General features: G+C 40.7%; 2 protein-coding genes across 2 annotated transcripts; both read left to right on the forward strand.

Moving 5' to 3' along the window:
- Nucleotides 1-236: 236 nt before the first annotated feature.
- On the forward strand, nucleotides 237-7780 carry six7 (SIX homeobox 7; the record flags this gene model as incomplete). The annotated part of the gene is made up of 3 exons (XM_084043293.1): nucleotides 237-635; nucleotides 6262-6425; nucleotides 7570-7780. 3 exons carry the CDS (start codon nucleotides 237-239, stop codon nucleotides 7778-7780), a joined length of 774 nt encoding a protein of 257 aa, XP_083899419.1.
- Nucleotides 7781-10465: 2685 nt separating this feature from the next.
- LOC311034339 (actin-related protein 2) lies at nucleotides 10466-19015 on the forward strand. The gene is made up of 9 exons (XM_084042217.1): nucleotides 10466-10634; nucleotides 12044-12154; nucleotides 14089-14247; nucleotides 14812-14941; nucleotides 15859-15995; nucleotides 16703-16852; nucleotides 16984-17129; nucleotides 17574-17706; nucleotides 18139-19015. The coding sequence occupies exons 1-9, from the start codon at nucleotides 10587-10589 to the stop codon at nucleotides 18307-18309; spliced, it is 1185 nt and encodes a 394-aa protein (XP_083898343.1). The 5' UTR covers nucleotides 10466-10586; the 3' UTR covers nucleotides 18310-19015.
- Nucleotides 19016-22801: the final 3786 nt, after the last annotated feature.

Raw genomic sequence — 22801 nt, forward strand, 5'->3', positions numbered from 1 at the left:
CCAGAAAGCGCGAGTTTTACGCGCGGTTGGGTAGGACTCGGACCAATCAATGCGATGCGCCTTCAAACTAAATTAACCAGCAAAATAACGTTTCCTTAACTAGACAGACTATCTATCTTTTTTGGGGGGGCTTTTTATGCCTTTATTATTGATAGGCCAGTAGGCTGACAGGAATTTGACCGAACAACTGAGCTGTATTAGGCAGAGCAGCCGACAGACAGAGAGCGAGCGGAACCATGTTCCCCGTGCTGCCCATGTTCACACCGGAGCAGGTGGCCCGGGTGTGCGAGAACCTGGAGGAGACCGGCGACATGGAGCGGCTCGGCCGGTTCCTGTGGTCGCTGCCCTCCGCCGGAGGGGAGGCTCTCAACCGGCAGGAGTCCGTGATGCGAGCCCGCGCCCTGGTCGCCTTCCACGGGGGGAACTTCGAGGGTCTCTACCAGATCCTCCAGACGCACCGCTTTACGCGTGAGTCGCACGCCAAGCTCCAGGACCTGTGGCTGGACGCGCACTACCGTGAGGCGGAGAGGCTGCGGGGCCGAGCCCTGGGCCCCGTGGAGAAGTACCGCATCCGCAAGAAGTTCCCCCTGCCCCGCACCATCTGGGATGGAGAGCAGAAAACCCACTGCTTTAAAGTGAGTCCGATTATGTGGTTTATTTTCTTTTTTTTTTCAAGTTCAAAATGCGTTATTATCAGTGGTGAAAAAAGTACACTTTTTGTTTTTACTTAATACGTTAAAGCAGTGGTTTTCAACCTTTTTCGCGTCAAGGACCCCCAAATTAACACATATAGCCCACGGACCCCCATTTGAAAATATATGCCAGGGACTCAACCATTTAGGTTTATTGGGGGTCCCAATCTACACTGTATCACCATCATCAGTGTTCATTTAACTCTGAGAGTGTACAAATGGAACCAAATGGACCCGTTAGTACACTCTCAGAGTTACAGACATGTAAGGGTCAATTTGGTTGCTAACTATTAATTTGGGGAAAAAATAAAATGAAAAGCATTGGGATCAAAATGTACTTAAAGTACCACAAGTAGACATTACTCATTATGCAGAATGTCCCATTTCACAAGTTTTCAAATGTGTAAAATGTCTAAATAGCTTTTGAAAATAGCAGATCTACAAGCTCACAATGCATTCGCTATGCATTGTGAGCTTGTAGATCTGCTGTTTTCAAATGGCTGAAATGTATAAAAGTAAAAGTACAATATTTGCCTCTCAGATGTAGTGGTATAGAAATGAAAGTATTGAAAATTGGAAATACTCCGGTAAAAATACCTCAAAATGGTACTTAAGTACAGTACTTACTTGAGTAAATGTACTGGCTTTAAAGTATAGGCTAAGGTTAGAAATATGAACCGTTGCTCATAAAAAGTCTTCTTGTTTAGCTTTCATCGTTTGTGACAGTGGTCGCCTCTAATACTTGGGGAGAAAACTGTGACACACACCATCAAATCTTACAACTTTGCCCTTACATGTGAAACTTTTAACGATGTTGTGAGAAATGGATTTGATTGATTGATTGATTGATTGATTGAAATGTTTATTAGGCAAAAGAATGTAAAACAACACAGTTACATTTATAATACTTTTGTCTAAAAGGTCCGACCAAAAAAGTCCTTGCGGACTTGTTTCCGTTGGGGTCCTTGAATTGGGTGAGGTTGGAGCAGGTTGAATTTAAGAAAAATATGTATAGGCTAGCCCACTACTACATCATACTATAGGCTGGTTCTCTAAGTGGGATCCAGGGACCCTCAGGGTTCCTTGAAGGGGTTCCAAATGGACCCTTACAGGACTGTAACTCTGATGTAACCATTTGGTTATATGACTATTTGTTATGGGGTTATTGGGGGTCCTTGAAATTAAGACGTTTGAGAATCACTCACTGTACTAGGCTACTGTCGCTTCCCTGATAATAACCAGTGGTGGAAAGTAACTGAGTACATTTACTCAAGTACTGTACTATACTATAGCATATCCTCCTCCAACGGCCTGTTGGCACCAAATGGAAACTATTTCCATATTTCCTTGTTAGTACTCGCTTTCAACTGTTTTTTTCAGAACATTAGATCCTGGTATGGCTCATGTTAACATTTTGTGTGTGGGTGTGAACAGTAAAAAAACTAAACCAGCCAGGACCAGTGTTGATTATGACGGCCAATTTTGATTTAGTTTTAGTCATAGTCTTTTGAGTAACATTCTGCTCATTTTAGTCACCTGAAATGTTTTTACTTCTAGTCTAGTTTTAGACGACTAAATATCATAAGATTTTAGTCGACTAAATCTACAGTTGATTTAGTCGACTAAAATGTATTTTTGGCGGGCCATGAATTGATTTTCACTTAGCTGCATGCCGAAAATAGCCGATCTACGAGCTCACAATGTGTCGCGCTGCGATGCGTTGTGAGCTTGTAGATCAACTATTTTCGGTCTGTGACACCCATGATGACTTGTCCTGGTTCTACTGGATCTCTTCTCTACTAGTCCCCCCCAAACATTTTAGTCTAGTTTTTATTTGTTGACGAAATTGTCAGTATATTTTAGTCATAGTTTTAGTTTTATTTCGTTTTCCCAAGTGAAAAAAGGTAGTCAACAGACATTTTTCGTCATAGTGTTAGTCGACGAAATCAACATTGGCCAGGACTCCGTGGTGAATGGTCGGTGTATCAAGCAGCCTATAGTTTCTGAGCTCTTAAGATGATAATGCTATGAACCCGGGTTATCCTTCATGCAGTCAGTCTGCTGAGCTCCAGGTTAAAGCATATTAGACCTGGTGTCCTATTGCAAGGTCAGAGATCTGCTGCATGTCAGGAGAGTAGATTTTGTAAAGTGATCAGGACCTGTCTGGGGGGAAGGTCAGATAAATTACTTATGGTGCTGCGTAACATGCCAAAAGCATTTATAAGGCTTCCTGTCTTATGCAGTTTATTATGTAGGCCATATGACACAATAGTTGATCCAAATTCCTAGTTTATTTTGAAGTTGTGCGTTCAAACGCCAGTATCTAAAATGTAACAAGCATATGAAGATGATAAAACGTAAATAGTTATAGTTTATTGTTGTTCCATGCAAGAACTGTTTGTCCAATGGCAGGACTGTGTATTGAAACCTCAATTGTCTATGATCCAGTAGTGGAAAGTACATTTACTCAAGTACTGTAATTGAGTACAATTTTGAGGCACTTTACTTGAGTATTTCCTTTTTTGATACTTTTTACTTCTACCTCACTATACATCTCATAGTGTCAAATATAGTCCTTTTTACTCCACTACAATTATTTGGCAGCTTTAGTTACAACTAGTTACTTTGTAGATTTTGATTATTAATACAAAACATACATTAACGGCTGTTCGAAAATAGCTGATCTACAAGCTCACAAAGTGTCGCAATGTGGCACGTTTTGAGCTTGCACATCTGCTATTTTCGCTACTTTTGTACTTTTATTCAGGGGAATTTTTGAATGCAGGCCTTTCTTGTAACAGAATATTTATAATAATAATAATAATAATAATAATAATAATAATAATAGCTCAGATTTATATAGCGCTTTTCAAAGTAGGCTACCCAAAGTCGCTTTACATAAAGAAAAGGAAGGAACCAACTTTATTAGAATAAAAAATGAATAAAAAGGTGCTAGATTAAAAATGATAAATATTGTGGTATTGCTACTTTTACTTATGTAAAACAAATCTGAGTACTTATTCCACCACTGTCAGTATAGCATACATGAGCTTTATTTGAGGCAATGTAAACATTGCCTAAATTGTAAATTATAATGTAGCCACTAGCCAGCCCAGTAAGAGCTCTGAAGACATTAGTGAAGGTGGTCTGCAGGCAGGCAGGCAGGCCAGCCATCTGGTGCACAGCGCTAAGACGCCTTCATCCCAGGGGCAACAGCTTGAATAGCCAACGTATAAAAGTGGTTAAATGATTGTGATGCTATGTTAGCCACTTTTGCTGGGGACACCCTGGAACTCCCCCAAGGACCCCCGGGGGTAAGAAATAAAGAATAAATGTATGCTGTGGAAAATGGTCGGAAATAATGTAAAGTATTCATGATTTGAACATGCGCGGTATCGGTACATCATTATCAGACCTAAATGTACCCTTCAACTTGGTCTATCCACAGGTTTTGTAGCAATTTGTAGCAATTATAATAAACCTAAATATAAAGTAAAACATACAATATAAAATAAATACATATAAAAAACGTGCCCAGAGGTCTTAGGGACCCACTGTACCGGTTACCACCCAGTCAATTAAAATATGCAGGTTTTAAAGACCCAAAACCTATACCGTAAATAGTTTTAGTGACTGCACTGCACACTGCAAAATCCTACTTTAAGTGTACATTTTTACTCTCTCAGTTGAACCAACACTGAGGATGTTGCTGTGCATATTTAATTAGTTGGATAGAGTCAAGGTATTTGACTTGTTGGTGGTTTACAGTGTAAAGTTTAGTTTTTTTACTGTTCACACCCACACACAAAATGTTAACATGAGCCATACCAGGATCTAATGTTCTGAAAAAAACAGTTGAAGGAAATATGGAAATAGTTTCCATTTGGTGCCAACAGCCGTTGGAGGAGGATATGCTATAGTGTATAGTAGGTTGTCCCTTCTCGACAACTGTGGAGTAAGAACTTCCAACCAATGATTCTACTGCCTCTGAGGGCAAACTGTAGGCAGCCTTCAAGGTTCAAAGTTTAAGTAAAATGCTGTAAGGGTGAGCGGCAAGGCAAAATAGTTCGATTTCAGTCCATTGCAAAAAATGTAATAAAAAACTCTCTGTGTGGCTGTGTGCACAGTAAAATCCAGTTTGTGAAGTCCTATTTCATACTTTCCAAAAATAGTGAAAATAGCCGTAAGAATAGCCGTATCTACAATACTTAGTCATTTGAGCTTGTTATAGAATTTTTCATATTTTAATATTTGTGACCACCTTCGCCTATAATGACATGCCAAAAAATTGGGACGCCAGGTGGAAACAAGCCCCCTGGGGTTTCTTGTGTTATCCTTTTAGCATAACTTTTGACTGTACTACATGGGCCGTTAACTAACGTGTTAATAAAGTATTCAATCAATCAATCAATCAATCAAAGGTTGAAATTGTCTAAATCAGAAAATGTAAAAAGGAGTTGATTAACACATTTGGCTGTGCCCATCATCTCCCTCATGTGGCAGAATGCAGCATTGTTAACAAGTGTTGCTGATCAATTCCCTTCTCCTTAACCCATTAAAACCTCTAGCTAGAAGACAAGCTTAGAAGACATTTCGTTGAAATGTTGAAGACCCTCAGGCCTTAATGGGTTAAACCTCAGAAGGGACGGCCTCGCCAGCGCCATAAGCCCCTTAGCATCATCCAATTTACTGGATATACAATGTTACGTACACCGCTCCTCCTGTAGATTATGAGCTACACACTATTTATAAATCCACTTTAATGAGATTACGCCCAGCATGGAGAGAGAGAGAGATCATCGGCGAGATTATTCTCAGCAGTGTTTGATAAGATGGTTTTCATAATAGCGAGCCACCTGACCTCACTTGCGGCTTATACAGTAGGTATGAATGAGATCAGTTTCCACACACACTGACTTCTGAGGTTCTGTGTTTCAGTCGTTCAACACTATCACTGTCATCATCACTGTTGGGCAGAAACCTTGTATCTTTATATTTCAACTTTTTATGTGTCTCCCCTACCCATAAATGAATGCCCTTCTTCAGCATACTACAGTCTCAAACAAAAATAGCCAATCTACAAGCTCACAATGCGTTTTTTTGCTGATTTACTTTTTTTTTTTTGTGTTTAAATGGTTACGTCTGTCCGTGGGTTTTATAAATATTGATCCAATGAAAAGTATTAACAGGAGCTTGTGACTAAATAATAACTACAGGACCGATTGGAAGAGAGCTTATTTTTTTAATTTTCTGAAAAGTAACAGTTCTGCTCTTACATGGTTTCGACCCCGACAGTGACGAAGTCTCCAGTCCCCAGTCCCCAAACCCGTCCCCTGCTGTGGGTCTGCCATCCCCTCCTCCCTGCTCTAGAGTTTTTACTCTCTCTCCACTGTACTTTATAAGCACGTCTTTTGAATCAAAACTTTCACTGATGTTCAGCAGTGGTTTGCTATGGAAGCAAACGTCTTGTTTTTTGTTTTGTTTTGGAAGCAGTCATAATTTTGAACACTGAGTGAAACCGAAGCCCTGGAACCTAAACAGCCACCATTCTCTGTGTTTCTCATAATAGGAGAGGACTCGCAGCCTGCTGAGGGAATGGTACCTGCAAGACCCCTATCCCAACCCATCCAGAAAGAGGCACCTGGCTCAGGCCACAGGTCTCACACCCACACAGGTCGGCAACTGGTTCAAGAACCGGCGACAGAGAGACCGGGCTGCATCGGCAAAGAATAGGTATGTCTCAAAAAATATGATGAGTACAGTACATTAGGGTGGCCTTTCACTGCACCCAGTGAAACATGAAAGACTTTTAAACCCTCCCCAATCCAACCAACGGTAGTCTCGCGAGCCAGACTGTTGCCTCCCACAATTTTCGGTCATACAGTCTGGAGCACGGAAGCTCTGAAAATGATAAAGCGGATGTGACGACTATTCCCCACTTCCATTTCGTCTTTACAGTCGCGCAAATGTATCCGAATATGAATCAAAATCATCTAAGCATAGCTTGCCGTGTAGCAGGAATTAATGGAATTTAGTTTTTTAATGTAAAGATATTTTAAGATACATTTTCATGAACGGAAATGACGAACAGATGAGGGCTTCCTGTCTCGGATTTCAGGAGGTGTAGTTCCAGACTCTATATAGTATTCGGAGATTGTGAAATAGTTGTCTGGCTACGCGAGACTAAACCAACAGTGACAATAAGACTCCGACGTTCAGATGTCACCACACTCATATGTGTCCAGTTTTATAGATCAAACATCCTTCATATAATCATGATGGGTGTGTCTCACTCGTCACTTGTGAGTTGACAGATTTAAATCCTAAACACACACACACACACACACACACACACACACACACACACACACACACACACACACACACACACACACACACACACACACACACACAGTAAGATAACATCTCTGTCTAATCTGTCTGTCTGTCTGTCTGTCTGTCTGTCTGTCTATCCATCTATCTATCTATCTATCAAACTGTTAGCCTGTATGTAGTAAAAGAGTAAAAGCAAAGACAAAAAGTCTGGGAGAGAGATTAAAGTACAGCTCTACCATAAATGGCAGATGGTCTGCGTACAGTATGGCAGCTTTAATCCAAAGTGCTTTACAATGTGCATTACATTCACCTTCACACGCCTACAGCAGAGGCAGCCACGCAAGGTACCAACCTGCTCATTCAGTTTGTGATCTTTGAATCACTTTCAAGTAACCTGGTGCCTCCATATTGGGCAAAAAAGGATAGGCAAAATGTTCATCTGTGAGCTTGTAGATCAGCTATTTTTGTTATGTTGTACGGCAAAGGATATGGGGCTTATTAGGTGATTAAACATGACTCTTCTCTCTTTCCCTTCACCCAGACTGCAGCAGGATTCTTCCCATCTGGTCTCCCAGAGCTCCCCCGACGGCTCCCTTCAGGACCGCCACCACCACCCCCACCTTCTGCCTACCTACCCTCACCACCCAGGAAGCCCTGAGGCCAGTGACTGCAGCACAGGCACTGAGCCACACCGGACTGGGGCCTCCACCCCCGAAATCTCCGTCAGCAGCGACAGTGAGTTTGAGCCTTGAGGAGAGCGTGGATTTTTGTCCCCCCCGACTTTGTCACCCCTATTCAACGGGGACCCTAATGGCGCCTGTCATCACAGCATCACGGCTATGCAAAGAAAAGGATGGACTGACATTCAAGAACATACTGTCTGCGGACATTCCAAAGCTGTTCTACAGCTGGGACGTGATGCGGCTGCTGACGTGAACATTATAAGGGAACAAGAACAGACAAACGACATGCACTTAAACAAACACCAATGTCACATGACTGTGACTGTATTATACACAATAGACCTTTTTTTCCTTTGGCAGCCATATCAACATTAGGCCTAAATTGTAGGGTAAACACAGGTGTTGCTAATTATGCTATAGCCTATAAGTTTTCATAATATTCCATTTAGTTCAGCAGAGCCTTTCAAGTGAGTCTACATGCACTATAGCAGAACCCTGTCTCTGTTGCAACCTCAATTGTTAACGCCTGTGTTTTTACCGTACTATTTCATGTCAAAATGCCGCTGTGAAAAAGGTCTAGGCTATAGTGCCGACTGAGCTAAACAATGACTGTGGTATTTAATCAAAACTGTAGATAGACAATGCTACGTGGGTACTTGTACATCTCAGGAAACATGTTTATAGAAATAATGCTCATGGATGTCTCTAGACTTGATTGTTGACGTTATATTAAGTTTGGGTACTGGATTCAACTCATATCTTTTTAGTTAGATATTTTTCAAATAGTCATGTACTTTACAGAGTGCATTTCTTATTGACAGCGGTTCAGGCGCACACCACACATTGAGTGATCAATGCCTTGAGTGATAGGCTATATACTCCAAGTCAATGGCGAAAACAGAACTGATTTTCATACACTGCCTTAAAGAGTAACTAAGAGCTAACTCTTTCACAATGCATTAATAACACCCATCTCAGGTTTAAACAGTTCATACCTACCTAAAACTACGTTCTAACCCCAGTTAAATCTCAGCCATTGTTTTACTTGTACCTGTTCTCCTCTCCTTTGTTGTTTGATAAGCTGTCTTCTCAAATGCTTCCCCACTGATAAAGACCTGCAAGGGTGAACATAATGAAGGTGGAACAGCTCAACAAATGATGGGGAACGGAGAGGAATTGAAGCACTAACTTTAAATGTGCCTATTTAACATTCACAGTGAGACCTATTAGTCATACCTTATCAAAATGACACAGGCCTACAACTGTTTCATGTCTTATATACCCATCACCATAGCGCGTAACACATCGCTGCATTTCACTGAAAAATATGTATTTTGTAAACGTTTTATGTAAATAAATGAACTTATTTTTATCCAACCTTGTGGGTGTCTCGATTTTTCAGTTGCCTAGGGCAGGCAAGTGCTTCTCAAGGAAGGAGGAGTCCAGGGACCACAGGGGGGCTTGGCTTGAGGGGGTTTCAGGGGGTCTCCAGCTAAACGAGGAACAGTTTAACGACTTAATCCAGTTTTATACTTTCAAAAATGTTTTTTTTTTTACATTTCAAATATAGTGTACGTAGGTTTGAACCCAGGTTGAAAATATTTAATTTACCTTTTATTTCACTTGCTATTAGTTAGCCAAATGAGAGACTGTGCTATAAGTTAGCCAAATAAGAATGAGTATTCAGAGAGTTTCACTCTCTCCACTGTTATGCACATAGCTACAGAACAGATCGTTGTTTAATTATGCACAAAATCTGTATCAATTTGTGGTTCCTTGGCAGGAAAATGTTTGACAACATTGGCCAGAACTGGCCATGTGGGATATAACCTGTCGTTATAGCATTGATATGAATCTTCCTGGGTCTAAAATAAAGATTGAATTGAATTGAACCCCTTTTCTCTTTCTTTCCCCTCTAAACATTAAAGTTGCAATGTGTACAGTATGGCACAACATTCTAGCCAATGTAACTAACTAGCACATCTGGTGGGTGACTGCTCATAAATCCATCATCCCACTGTGAGAGATGGTGTAATGGGATAGTGATCAAAGTGACAGCGTCTGTAACCTACTCCGACTACTAACACATCTGCTGTGTGGTTGGAGGTGGCTTCTCTCTTCTATGCATTGACAAATGTAGAAATGTGTCGAGTAGGAAACTGAATATGTATTTTTTTGTTTTGTTTGCCCGTTCTCCCTTTTTGGCCCGTACCGTACATCTACATTAACGTTCAGATTTCAAATATAAAGTGCGTACCCCATGGCCACGGATGTTATGATGATGTACGGGCCCTCAAAAGTACCAGTATATTTAGTATTGTTCAATGAAAAAACCTTCTAATCCGATCGGTTGCCATTTTCTCCGTATTTCCTCAACATACTTTCAACTAAGCGACTATCGGTTGGGAGGTGTACTGCACTCTGATACATTATAACTCTATGAGACAATGGCCACCAATCGGATTAAAATGCTTTTTATTGGATACTACGGAAGATACGGGTACTTTTGAGGACCCGTACAGAACTGCAACATCCGTGGCCATGGGTTAAGCGCTTCATATTTGAAATCTGAAAGTTTATGTAGAAGTACGGGTCAAAAAGGGAGAAGGTGCAAACACAAGGTTGAAGTTCATCCATGACGGTCATGACAGACGACCGTCGTGTGATGCTACCTCTCTATACCTGCATTGGCCCTTCCTTCTCGAATCTCGGGGCGTCCCTCCCGATCGCTGTGTGCGACACCGCCCATTCTGATCCATGAAGAACTTACAGCGAGGATTCAGCTCAATGTTGGTGTTTTGAACACTTTTCACATCCATAACATTAACCGGACCCGCGTGTGTCCTCCTGACTTGAGGGAATAATAACACTGAACATGGACAGCCAGGGAAGGAAGGTGGTGGTCTGTGACAATGGCACTGGGGTAAAGTTTAATAATATCCTCTTTGAAGTTGAAACTAGTTGTGTTATAAGTTATAACCAGTGGTGGAAAGAGTACTCAAATCTTTTACTTACTTACTTTTAGTAAAAATATCAATACTGCAATGCAGAAATACTCTGTTACAAGTAAAAGTCCAGAATTCAAAAAGTGAGAGATGTAGTGGAGTTGTAGTGGAGTAGCCTAGGAGTAGAAGTAAAAGTATTGAAAATTGGAAATACTCAAGTGAAGTAGAAGTGCCTCAAAATTGTACTTAAGTACAGAACTTGAGTAAATGTAATTAGTTACTTTCCACCACTGATAACTGACAGCTCTGGCAATACAGAATATACTAGCTATAGATTCTCTTGCAGCCAGGTCATTTCTACAGTGGATATTATGTTCTCTTCTATGAATAACCATGTAAAACTAGTATACATTAGCTTGGTGTAGCCTATTAGGTGAAACATAATGCAAGTATTATATTTCCTAATGGAAATAGAAGACTAGTTATATATTAAATGCATATTATAGTTTTTGGGTCAAGTGCTTTATTTAAGTCAAAGAAAACCTTTTCCACAGGACCGTTTTGTCGTAACTACTTTGGAGAAGTTGCACACAGACAGGGCGTGTATAGTTGCATAGTGGATAGAAGTGATTCCACCACATCTGTCTGGACTTGTCATTCGTCCAACTCCTACCTGCACACTGCCATACATGGTTGTGATGCATGGAAGTGATCCTCCATTGGCCGAGAAACAGGAAGAAAGAGATTCCAGGTGTCAGGGTCCATAAACCACTTGATTTATCCCATTATAGGCACTGTGTCATTCAAGTTACTGTAGTGTGTGTACAGCATACCATTCAAGCAGGCCAACTGTCTACTGTAATCCACAAACACAGCATAGACAAACATGTAGTGTGGCTACAGATGGACGGTAGATGCACACTGGAATGCATTGCACACCCTCAGGCTATGGAATGTGTCTCATAGGCAAATAGACAAGTTGAGACAATCCAGAGAATAGCCACGGATGTCAAACTGGTACAGTAAATTCATAATGTAAAATCACCTGTTATCAAACAAAGCTGCAGAAATGTTTCAGCAACCTTAGTTTTTTTCACTATCATATTTCACACATTTTCTCTGCACGTGAAATGCTAAAATATTATTGGAAGAAAAAGTAATTGGCTAATGCAAAGCAATAAAGAGAAACAATACAGTACAATTGCATGTAACTCTTTCATATTGTGACTGCTGTGACAGCACAATATCAAGAAATATGAACTGAAATTATTTGAGAGAAGTGAAGAAAAGAAAAAAGCTTCCAACTTGAACTTTCACTGTACCCCTCTCATATTTCTCTCTCATATATCACACTTTTAAACATGAACATTGTATGTTTCATCCACAGTTTGTCAAGTGTGGCTTTGCTGGCTCCAACTTCCCAGAGCACATCTTCCCCGCTATGGTGGGTCGACCCATCATACGATCCACCACCAAAGTGGGCAACATTGAGATAAAGGTGAGGCCACTGCAGAGGATTCAGACATCATAGCATCATCATCATCACACACTGCTTGACCGCCTGTATCTGCAGTTTGGCTGCAGAAACAGCTTATTTCCATATTTTAACTTTTTGTATTTTTTCGTAAATTAACGCCCGACTTCACACACTACAGCGTCACACAAAAGCATCAAAAGTAACTGATATACAAGCTCGAAACACGGCGCAAAGAGACACGTTTTGAGCTTGTAGTTCTGCTACTTTTGCTATGAAACAGTCCAAACAGTTTTGGACATGAGGTTTCCACCCGTCAGAGACGATATACAGAATGCTCCTAAGGTCTACTTCTACACATCATTCTAACAAGATGGGGTCTAATGACGGTGTGGCTTCATGTGGATCTCAGACTTCATGTAGTTTCATAACCCTCTTATTATAGACGGCTTGGCTCTGACAGAGTTGCCAGACAAATCTGCCAGAGCAGAGTATAGAGCGAAAACACATTAGTGGAGGTACTAGTGGACGTGTGCAAATACAGGTCAGACACACAGGCAGACAGACCCTCGTTTAGACGGCTAGCCTATTTCAGAGCCACTGCATAATAACGCATTTTATTTGTAATGCATTTGTAATCAAAAAGCAAATCTGAATGTGCTACACGGAAAGCATGTACAAATAAAACACAACAACAATCGGCAATTATGTAAACCACTAGGTGAGTTACTGATACTGCATAGGTACTTATTTCAGTCGTTACCTGTACAAGAACACGTATCAAATACAAAAGCCACCACTAAATCCTGTTCCCCCAGTGACCTAGACCTGATCTGTCACCCTCAGTCATAAGCTTTGTATGAGTTAAAGTGTCTCAGAGAACAGAGTGCTGCGTTGACACCTGTTGGCCTCCTAAGACAGAGTTAAGTTTTGTAAATCAGATGACCTGACCAGTGATCCCAGATCCGTGCTCTCACAGACTGAGGTCACACTGGTCATCTTGACCTCTCACCCACGTAATCCACGCAGGACCGAGCAGCAGAAGCCCTTTATGGGACAGACAGTGGATCTACACTGGGAACAGATGGCAGGTACTGGGAACTACTGGACAGCTAGTAGGAATTATTGGAACCGGTAAAGAAATATTAAATAACTCCTTATCACGTGCCCTTTTCTTTGCATTCAGCGACAATAGCAGATCTAGAAGCTCACAATGCGTTGCGACGTGTTATGAGCTTGTAGATTTTTGGTGAAGAGATTTGGTGTAGCCGGAAAAAAAGTAGGGGACAAAGTATAGACCCTTGGGGGGTGCCCAGTATATAGGGTCGGTGTAAAGGTTGGCCGATGGCTCAAGGCTCCAAAATGTGTCGACTATCCAAGAATGCCTTTTGTTGTTTTTTTATTTACCAAAAATCTCCAAACACCAACCTCTCAGTGCAATAACATTTACAGTGCAGGCCTGTCCAAAAATAGCCATATCAAAATAAACCACAGGCAAAAGGCTAAAAGAACAGCAACCCAGGTAGCTACATAATAGGCTGCTACACCCTTCCATGAAGGGCCCTAGCGGCTCTCTTCCCCTGGCTGTTCTGTAGTCTGCCAAAGCTAATTTACACTCTGCACCTGCAGCCTCCATTATAAAGCAGGTGGGTCATACCAATAACACAGATAGTAATTTGTATTAATTAACTTAAACAAGGCAAACTATGTCCCATAAGTTATCTACAATTACATCAACGTTTTCAAACCATTTCCATTTAATATAAAAGAGGTAAGGGCGAACGCCCATTCTCTGACATCTCTGCCTTTACCAGATTCCCACCTGACTTCTGCCTACATTACAGTAGTATTTACTCGGCAGTGTGACACTATGCGTTGTTAGCGTGTAAATCAGTTTTTGTCTATCAGTTTTTGTGGTGCTATGGAGTAGTTATGAATGAAGCTTTGCTCTCCTCTAGGACCTGATGGTGGGGGATGAAGCCAGCGAGTGTCGTTCCTTCCTGGAGGTGTCCTACCCCATGGACAACGGCATGGTCCGCTCCTGGGAGGACATGCTTCACCTCTGGGACTATACCTTTGGCCCCGAGCGCCTGGACCTCAACCCGCCAGAATGCAAGGTACGGTAAGACTGGCATTGTAATAAATAAATTCATCAATAAATAGTAGGTAAAGCAATTCACCAAATCGATTTGACAAAAACAAATAATTTGTAGAAAAAGTCATTTTTTTATTTATGTATTTATTTTGCAGTATGGTTTAGATTTAGAACTTCAAACCATGCTAAAACAAAATTCAGCACTGTCTACTTTATATACGGTTATATTCCTGTTGTTTCCTTCTTTCTTTCTCAAATCTACTTTCTTATGTGATTAATGACTTGTGATATGCTACATGTTTTACTATTCTTTTTGTAATACATTGAGAATGTAATATTCTCTTTTTTTGTATATAAATTGTTAATGTATATTGTTGTCTTGGACCCCAGGAAGACTAGCTGCTGTTCAAGGACCCCCATAACTCTGAGAATGAACGAATGGAACCAAATGGACCCTTAAAGGTCATTTGTACAGTATAATCTACAGACCTGCAAAGGGTTCCATTTGGAACCCGATCAAGGAACCCTGAGGGTCTCTGGACCCCACTTTGAGAACCACTGCTATAGTCATGCTTTCCTCTTGCAGGTGTTGCTGACTGAGCCGCCCATGAACCCCACCAAAAACCGTGAGAAGATTACAGAGGTGATGTTTGAGACGTACCAGTTCCACGGCATCTATGTGGCCATTCAGGCTGTCCTCACTCTGTATGCTCAGGGTAAGCCCTCGACATCCACAAGTATGATGACACCATACTAAGGATCATGAAAGAACAGTACAATACAAAACATTACAGTGCAATTAAAAAATATAATTGACATGCAAAAATAAAATAACAATTAAAGAACCAATACAATATATACATTCACACACATACCAAAGACAAAAACGATTATCCTAAATGACGAAAAAGTAATGCATTATTTTATACGCACCTCCAAGGCTGCCCATGGTGGACTATGCATGGCAGGGGCGTCCTCTTCCCTGAGCCAGGCCTAAACCTGACCGCATACCAAAAGTACATACAAAATATATATTTTTAGCATGTATGAATATAACAACGATAACCAGAAACAACACACTAAAATGAGTTCAAACAAAAATAGGTCAACAGAATATAAATGAACCAGGCATAACTCATGACGAATAAAGTAAACTGACTGAATGCAAACGATTCTGACAATTATGCAAAAATAATTGTACATCCATCAATCTTCAACAGTTCCAGCCGAGAGCTCCAGACTTCCCTTCTTTCCCCAAATAATTGTTATTATATCAAATAATTGCCATCAGACGATTGTGTAATAATTGTGACAGGCCTGCATCACATTAATGAGTGAATGATTGTTGGATGTCGTTGGTTTGGGCAGAAACCTCTTATCTCCATATTCTAACTTAATGTGTTTTTTCATAATTTAATTCCCTACTTGATCATACTACATCATCAACATCACACAAAAGCATCGAAAGTAGCAGATCTGCAAGCTCGGAACGCGGCACGAAGCGAGGCGTTTCGGGCTTGTAGATCTGCTTATCTACTTATTTGAATCCTGAGAAGTAACAGTTTTGGACATAAGAGGTTTCCACCCGACAGAGACGAAGTGTTGATTCTCTGAGAATGGATGGTGTGTACAGGCTTACTGACAGGCGTGGTGGTGGACTCTGGGGACGGAGTGACTCACATCTGTCCCGTCTATGAGGGCTTCTCTCTGCCCCACCTCACACGCAGGCTGGACATAGCAGGACGTGACATCACACGCTACCTCATCAAGGTGAGACGGGGACGTTGTCAAATTGAGGGCCTCTTGAATTTGATCTGAACAAGGATGTTTTTTAGTTTTTTTTTGGTGAATGAACTGCAGACAGAAAAGGCCATGTTTATGTAATATGTCCTGCCCTTCCTCATCCTCATCCGTATAATTTCTTTTTGTGTCCCATCCATTTGTTCTCGTACTGCTGTACTCAATCAATCAATCAACCAACCAATCACAGGGTTCAGGAATACAGTGTAAGACCAGGGTTCCCTAATATTTATATGCCAAGGACCCTCAAATAATCATTGCCCCCCCTGTGAAAATGCAACAGTGCATTTAACTGGCACAATCATCTTCTGACGTGAAAAAATTGCCCCCCTGGTGACCTCTTGCAAACCCACCGGTCTAAGCACCATGGCTTGCACTCATTACATTTAGTCGTGTGTAATTCTGATGATCTATATTGCTTCACTTAAAGACCCAATAATATAATAAACTCTATAAGGCCGTTATCAGCGTTAGGCATGGGGGAGAAGACGACAGCCTCCACGTGGCCTCCCCTGCAAGTAACAGGAAAATCTTGTGAAACAAATGTCGCCACCCAATCATCAATGATGATGATACACGAAAGAAGAAGAAGCGTTAGGCATAATAAGACATGCATGGACTTCTGACTTTCTCAAACACCCAGTTTACCCTCTCTCTCTTGTCCTTGCTTCCATCAGCTGCTGCTGCTGAGAGGTTACGCCTTCAACCATACGGCTGACTTTGAGACGGTGCGGATGCTGAAGGAGAAGCTCTGCTACGTGGGATACAACATCGAGCAGGAGCAGCGTCTGGCCAACGAGACCACCGTTCTGGTGGAGTCATATATGGTAGCTCAGTAGTTCTCAAACTACCCCCCCCCCGCCATTTGAAAATGTTTTGTGCCAGGGACCCCCAGAATAGAAATTATTCAAAATAACATTTTTGATGTTGCACATCCTCACAACCTTTTGTGTTGCAGCTCCCTGACGGTCGGCAGGTGATGGTGGGAGGTGAGAGGTTCGGCGCCCCCGAGGCGCTCTTCCAGCCCCACCTCATCAACGTGGAGGGAGCAGGGGTGGCCGAGCTGCTGTTCAACACCATCAATGCCGCCGACATTGACCTCAGGTCAGAGACACCTCGCTGTTGTACCCCACTACACTACCGCTGCCATGTGCATACTAAACTGCACCTGTACAATAACATATTAGGAATATCAAGCATTCAGCCTAGCGTTCTCTGTACTAACCGTTGTTATAGGATTCTAGAATTGTGTTCTACTTGAGCAGTGGTTCTCAAAACCCTATATACATTGGATATTTGAATAGTCTATCAATAAGCTCACGTGAATATTTTGGAAACATTTTAACAACACATATCTTGTATGGGGGTCCCTGGCAGAAAATCTTTTCAGATGGGGTTCAAATACATATTAATTTGGTGGTCCTTGATATGAAAATGTTTGAGAACCACTTTTCTAAACCAGGGGTTCCCAAACCTTTCCATGCCAAGGACCACCAAAAAGCCATAGTCTACCTTTTCTTAGCATCCTGTGTTGTTTGTCCTGTGCAGGGCAGACTTCTATAAGCACATTGTGCTGTCAGGGGGCACCACCATGTACCCCGGCCTGCCCTCCCGACTGGAGAGAGAAATCAAACAGCTGTACCTGGAGAGGGTGCTGAACGGAGACACTCAGAAACTATCAGTAAGACATCTTTTTATTTAAAGCACTCTAAACGACACAACCAAGCCAAGGGAAATGCGGATACACAGGAAGGTAGATGTACTGCGAGTGTGTAGGCCTAACACAAACAATTACTAATTTCCTCAAACTTACACACACTCATATTTTCCAGAAGAAAAGGTACAGAAGTGTCCTAATCCTTCATTTAAGTCTGACAGTGTAACAATTGCTTTTTGCTTTACTTTGCTTCATCTAGAAGCTAAGTTTCATTTACCTCTATACGCCCCAAAATAAAAGGTAGACAGTAATGTCCTGATCCTTAATTTAAGTTTGAGAGTGTAACCAATTGATTTCTACTCTCTCTCTCAGACTTAAATGAACTGTGTGGGCAGGCATTTAAGCCGTGTACTACTTTGCTTACATCTGCACCTCTGTTCTCTTGTCCTTGTGTAGAAGTTTAAGATCCGCATCGAGGATCCTCCGAGGCGTAAACACATGGTTTTCCTGGGCGGGGCGGTGCTGGCCAACATCATGAAGGACAAGGATTCCTTCTGGCTGAGCAGAGCAGAGTACCTGGAGAAAGGCCTCTCTGTGCTGGACAAACTTGGGGGAGGGGTCAGATAATAACCTTTTTTTAAGGCAGTGCTTTTCAAAGTTTTTCATTTCAAAGTTCCCCCACCACTGTGTGCTGTGTGCATCAGGCCATATGGACCCACATAACTCCCCATAAGAGAGTGTACAAATGGAACCAAGTGGAGGGTCCATTTGGTTCCATTTGTACACTTTCTGAGTTACAGACCTGTAAAGGTCCATTCGGTTCCTATATCATTTAGCCGGGGACCACCTGGAACACCCCTTTGAGAACCCCTAGGGGTCCCCGGACCCCATTTTGAGAACCACTGTTTTAAGGTCCGATCAGAATCAGGGAATTACTTTCCAGACAAGGGAATTGGGTTTTTTACGATTGTTGTAATCCAGTCCTGTGGCCGGTCAAACAGTACAGTATGTTATGCTAAGTGATGCTAAATGGTTATGGAAGTAATAAGGAATTATGTGTTATCTCTTATTATGCTGAGACGTATTGTTGACTGTATGAAAAAACTAATCATAAGGTATGTGGATTTGAATTCCATTTCCATTATCCCGATTTTAGAGATTAGAAACTGCTTCTTTTTATAGTTGATCAAACACCGCTTGCAATTGCTTTTTACCTGGACAATAATGTTTTCAATACAGTAGTTTATTTTTTTTCAAATGTTTTAAGAAAGTCTGATCACTGTTAGACATGCAATTAATTTAAACCATATTAAATGCCATGTGTACAAAGTCACCATTTTCTACGTCTGAATATTACCCATACAGTTGCAGATTACAAATGTCAGTTGTTCTGACGTAATGTCACAATTGAAATGGATCTTTGGCAATTTACTGTAGCACATGCTAAAATCACTTGGGCTTCTAAATGAGCAACATGGATCAGTGGCAATCTTCAAGGTATAGCCTAGTAGTTATAATAGTCAGGAAGATAGTTTGCCATCCGATAAGTGCATACTTGAAAATGGAGGTGGTTGCTCTGTGAAAGTGTGCCAGGCTCTCATAATGTCCCACTGAAGATAAAGAGGCCAGGGCTGTCAATGAGATTTCAGTGGACATGCAACCTAATGCATCCCATGGTAACCTAATGAAGATCCTTTCACTGTCCACTGTCCTCTTTAATATGGGCTCTTAATTATTCAACGGGAGCATTTAATTGGGTGTTGGCCCGAATCACCCTTTAATCACCCCTTGCATGCGATTGGCCCTCCACTGCCAGCCAGGTGTGTTCAGAGAATGTCAACTGTGCCAAATGCCCGGGAATGATATGCCACCGGACATCTTCAAATGACATTCACACAGGGTTATTGTAAGAATAAAACTTCAAGTGATAATATAATTTCATTATCTGAAATGAGAATAAAATACTGAAGTAAAAATAAATAAATAAATAAAATAAAATAAATAAAAACTACAATGAACAATGCAAAACTAAAACTTAATTTTACTTCTCCCCCCTCGATTTGCACTGTAGTCAATATATGGGACATTTCATAAACAATAAGACCTTTTGTAAATCATATCTGATGTCATGCATTCTTTCATCCTATACCCTTTTCAGCTTCTGTAAAGACTTTCCTCATAATATCTGAAAAACTAAAACTGAACTAGTACATTCTTTGTTAACTTAAATTAAAACTACTTCTGCACTCTTAAAAATACTGTAAATCAAACACCAAACTGAAAGACAAAACATGGTATAACAATAATAACTCACCATGACTTAAAGGTAGGGTAAGTGATATTGTTTTGGGTAAAACAAAAGTTTTTTTGTTAAAATGTTAAAGCACTATATTCTGATAGTAATCATTGCCATAGAACATTTGTTCATTTGCAGTTGTCTTCCCATCTCTCCAGCTCTTTCTATAAATTATTATTATTAATATTCTCAAAATATTTCTATAAATTATGATAATTTTGTATGATAAAAAGAAAATACATTTTCAGGTGGGTTGCAAGATTTCAGCCAATCAGGAGAGAGTACCCATTTATCAGCATTTTTATTTTGTTCCAGTTCCAATTTTGTACGATAATGTCTTTGTGTCATCACTTTCAATTTCACTTGTCTAAACTGTATCCTGTCTGAGTTCTCTATCCTGATTGGATCAAATTGGTATCCCGACCTGAAAATGCATTTCTGTTTAATAAAGAGCTGGAAAGACATGGGGACTCACGTTACTGAACAAACACTCTACAGCTATCATATTATAGAGCTATTTAACTCTTACTTTAACCAAAGAAAATCACTTACCCTACCTTTAATACTCTGCTTGACATTGTAGACTTTTTCCTCTATATTCACTGACTTCTTACACTTAATGTCACATCAGATCCAGCCATTCCATCCATTTCTCTGACAATATCCAACCATTTACAAAGTTGTACTGTAGTTTGGAATCTGAAAATGAAGTATGGGTCCCTGACTAATGTTGTATAGACCTCTGCTGGCCAATGTAAAAACAACAACAATGCTGTAGCAAGTACAACATCTAATACAATACAAGACTAAAAAGCATTCAAGTTTGTTTTCCATTAGAAATCATTCTGGGTTTGCGCTCCAGTGTATTTATTGGATTTGAGAGATACTTAAATGTACTACACATAAAGATCGTGACCTTTGTGTCCTTATAATAATGCACTCTGATGCATTTTATTGATTGGTGCACAAATAGCAAAGGGGTGGCCGTGGGTGATGCAACTGTAACGACTAGTGTTAACAGTATATTTGGATGTATTCATGCTCAACATACATTGCTAGAAGTACGAATCGTTGCTGTCAGGCATATCACCATATTTCACCCTTTTATGTTTTTTTCCTGTAAATTATTGCCCTACTTCATCAATCATTGCGAGCTTGTAGATCAGCTATTTTCGGCTAGTTTTAAAATAATAATAAAAAAGGAACGTTTTTTGTACATACAAGGTCTCCACCCGACAGCAACGAGTACAGGTCCAGGAGTAGTCAGGAATCAAAAACACTGTAGGTTTAATAGAAATTCAAACATCAGACAGACATCATCTTCTGTCTACGGAAAAAAGTCTTAAACAAAAGAAAAATGCATTCTCAAATGTTTAACTAAAGCACCTCAAAAAGACACCACACCGTGACATGAATCTAAAGTGGATTTCTGAAATCTAACTCTCAAATCTTAATTCAAATTAAGCCTATCGCATAGTGGTTATAAACAAGTAGAATAGTGTGCTACAATGTTACTCTCAGTGGTCATCAACTATCACTCATTTAGTTCAAGCAAAAAGTATCTGTTCACAATATAAATATAATAGCAATACCCTATAACAACAAGAGGTGGATGCTTTCTTTGTACAACTCAAAAAAACTGAAATTACATTTTAACACTTGACACCTTTTTAAATAAATATACTGTATATAGTAGTCAGGGAGTCAAATAAATACTTAATACTTGAAACTTGGCATACACTGGCAAGGTGGAAAGGGACTTATTGAGGTTGAACCTTTAATAAAGGTGAGGCTTGTCTAGTGCATTCAGAACAGAACAATGGCATGAAAGAGGCAATGTCAGTCTTTGTCCTCCAGCTTACAAAATAATTCATAAGAAGATCCTGATGTGCCCCACTACTTTACTCTTTCATACCTTGGCAAAGTTTTAGGCCTAACTTATGCTGTCGCAGGACAGCAGTGCGCATCGAAAATAGCTGATCTACAAGCTCACAACGCTTCGCATTCGCAAAGCGTTGTAAATAGAGATGTACCAATACCATATCGGTTGATACCGAGTACCGATGTAAATAGTAATGTAAATAGTACAGCAAGAGTATAAAACAGTCGTGCAACATCAACTGAAGCATTCAAAATATTACGGTAAATGACATAGCATCATGTGATAAATTACGTGGTATCGGATCGGCATAGACTGGAATACTCGCCGATACAGCATTTTAGGCGGTATCGGCAGCTTTTTCGACACTAGTATCGGAACAACTCTAGTTGTGAGCTTGTAGGTCGGCTATTTTCGGCGAGTGACGCATTTGTGTGACAAAGTATGAATCGGGCTTTAGGGTGTGGCACGAGGCTTGTTCATGAAGTGTTCTCCTCACTCAGTGGTTCTGTGTGCTCAGGTGGCAGGAACAAGCTTTTCAGACATATGCAGGAAGGAGCAGTCACTAATGAGGACTCGTGAAATGTGCTGACATTTGTACAATAGTCTAAGTCTCACTCAGTTAAAACCACCCAACAATATTAGTGTCTCGCAACCAAGCTACTCTTTTTAGTGTCCACCTGGTTGCTCAGCCAATGCTAAACGCACACTTGGGAACCCTCTACCATCTAGTGGTCAAACTGCATGCACACCTTGGCACAGAAATTAAAGAAAGAAAAAGAGGACAACTAGGGAGTGCTGTGTGAGTGCTGTGTAAACCACCATTGGAGTTCAGAAGTTATTTACAGCTGGATGATTACACACAGCGTATTTAACAAGCCCTTCATGCAGGGATGAAAGACCATCTGTCATGAGTCGAATACTTAAACTGCCACAATACTGTG

This window comes from Gymnoscopelus microlampas, assembly GCF_963454915.1.
Source record: "Gymnoscopelus microlampas genome assembly, chromosome: 19".
NCBI lineage: Eukaryota > Metazoa > Chordata > Actinopteri > Myctophiformes > Myctophidae > Gymnoscopelus > Gymnoscopelus microlampas.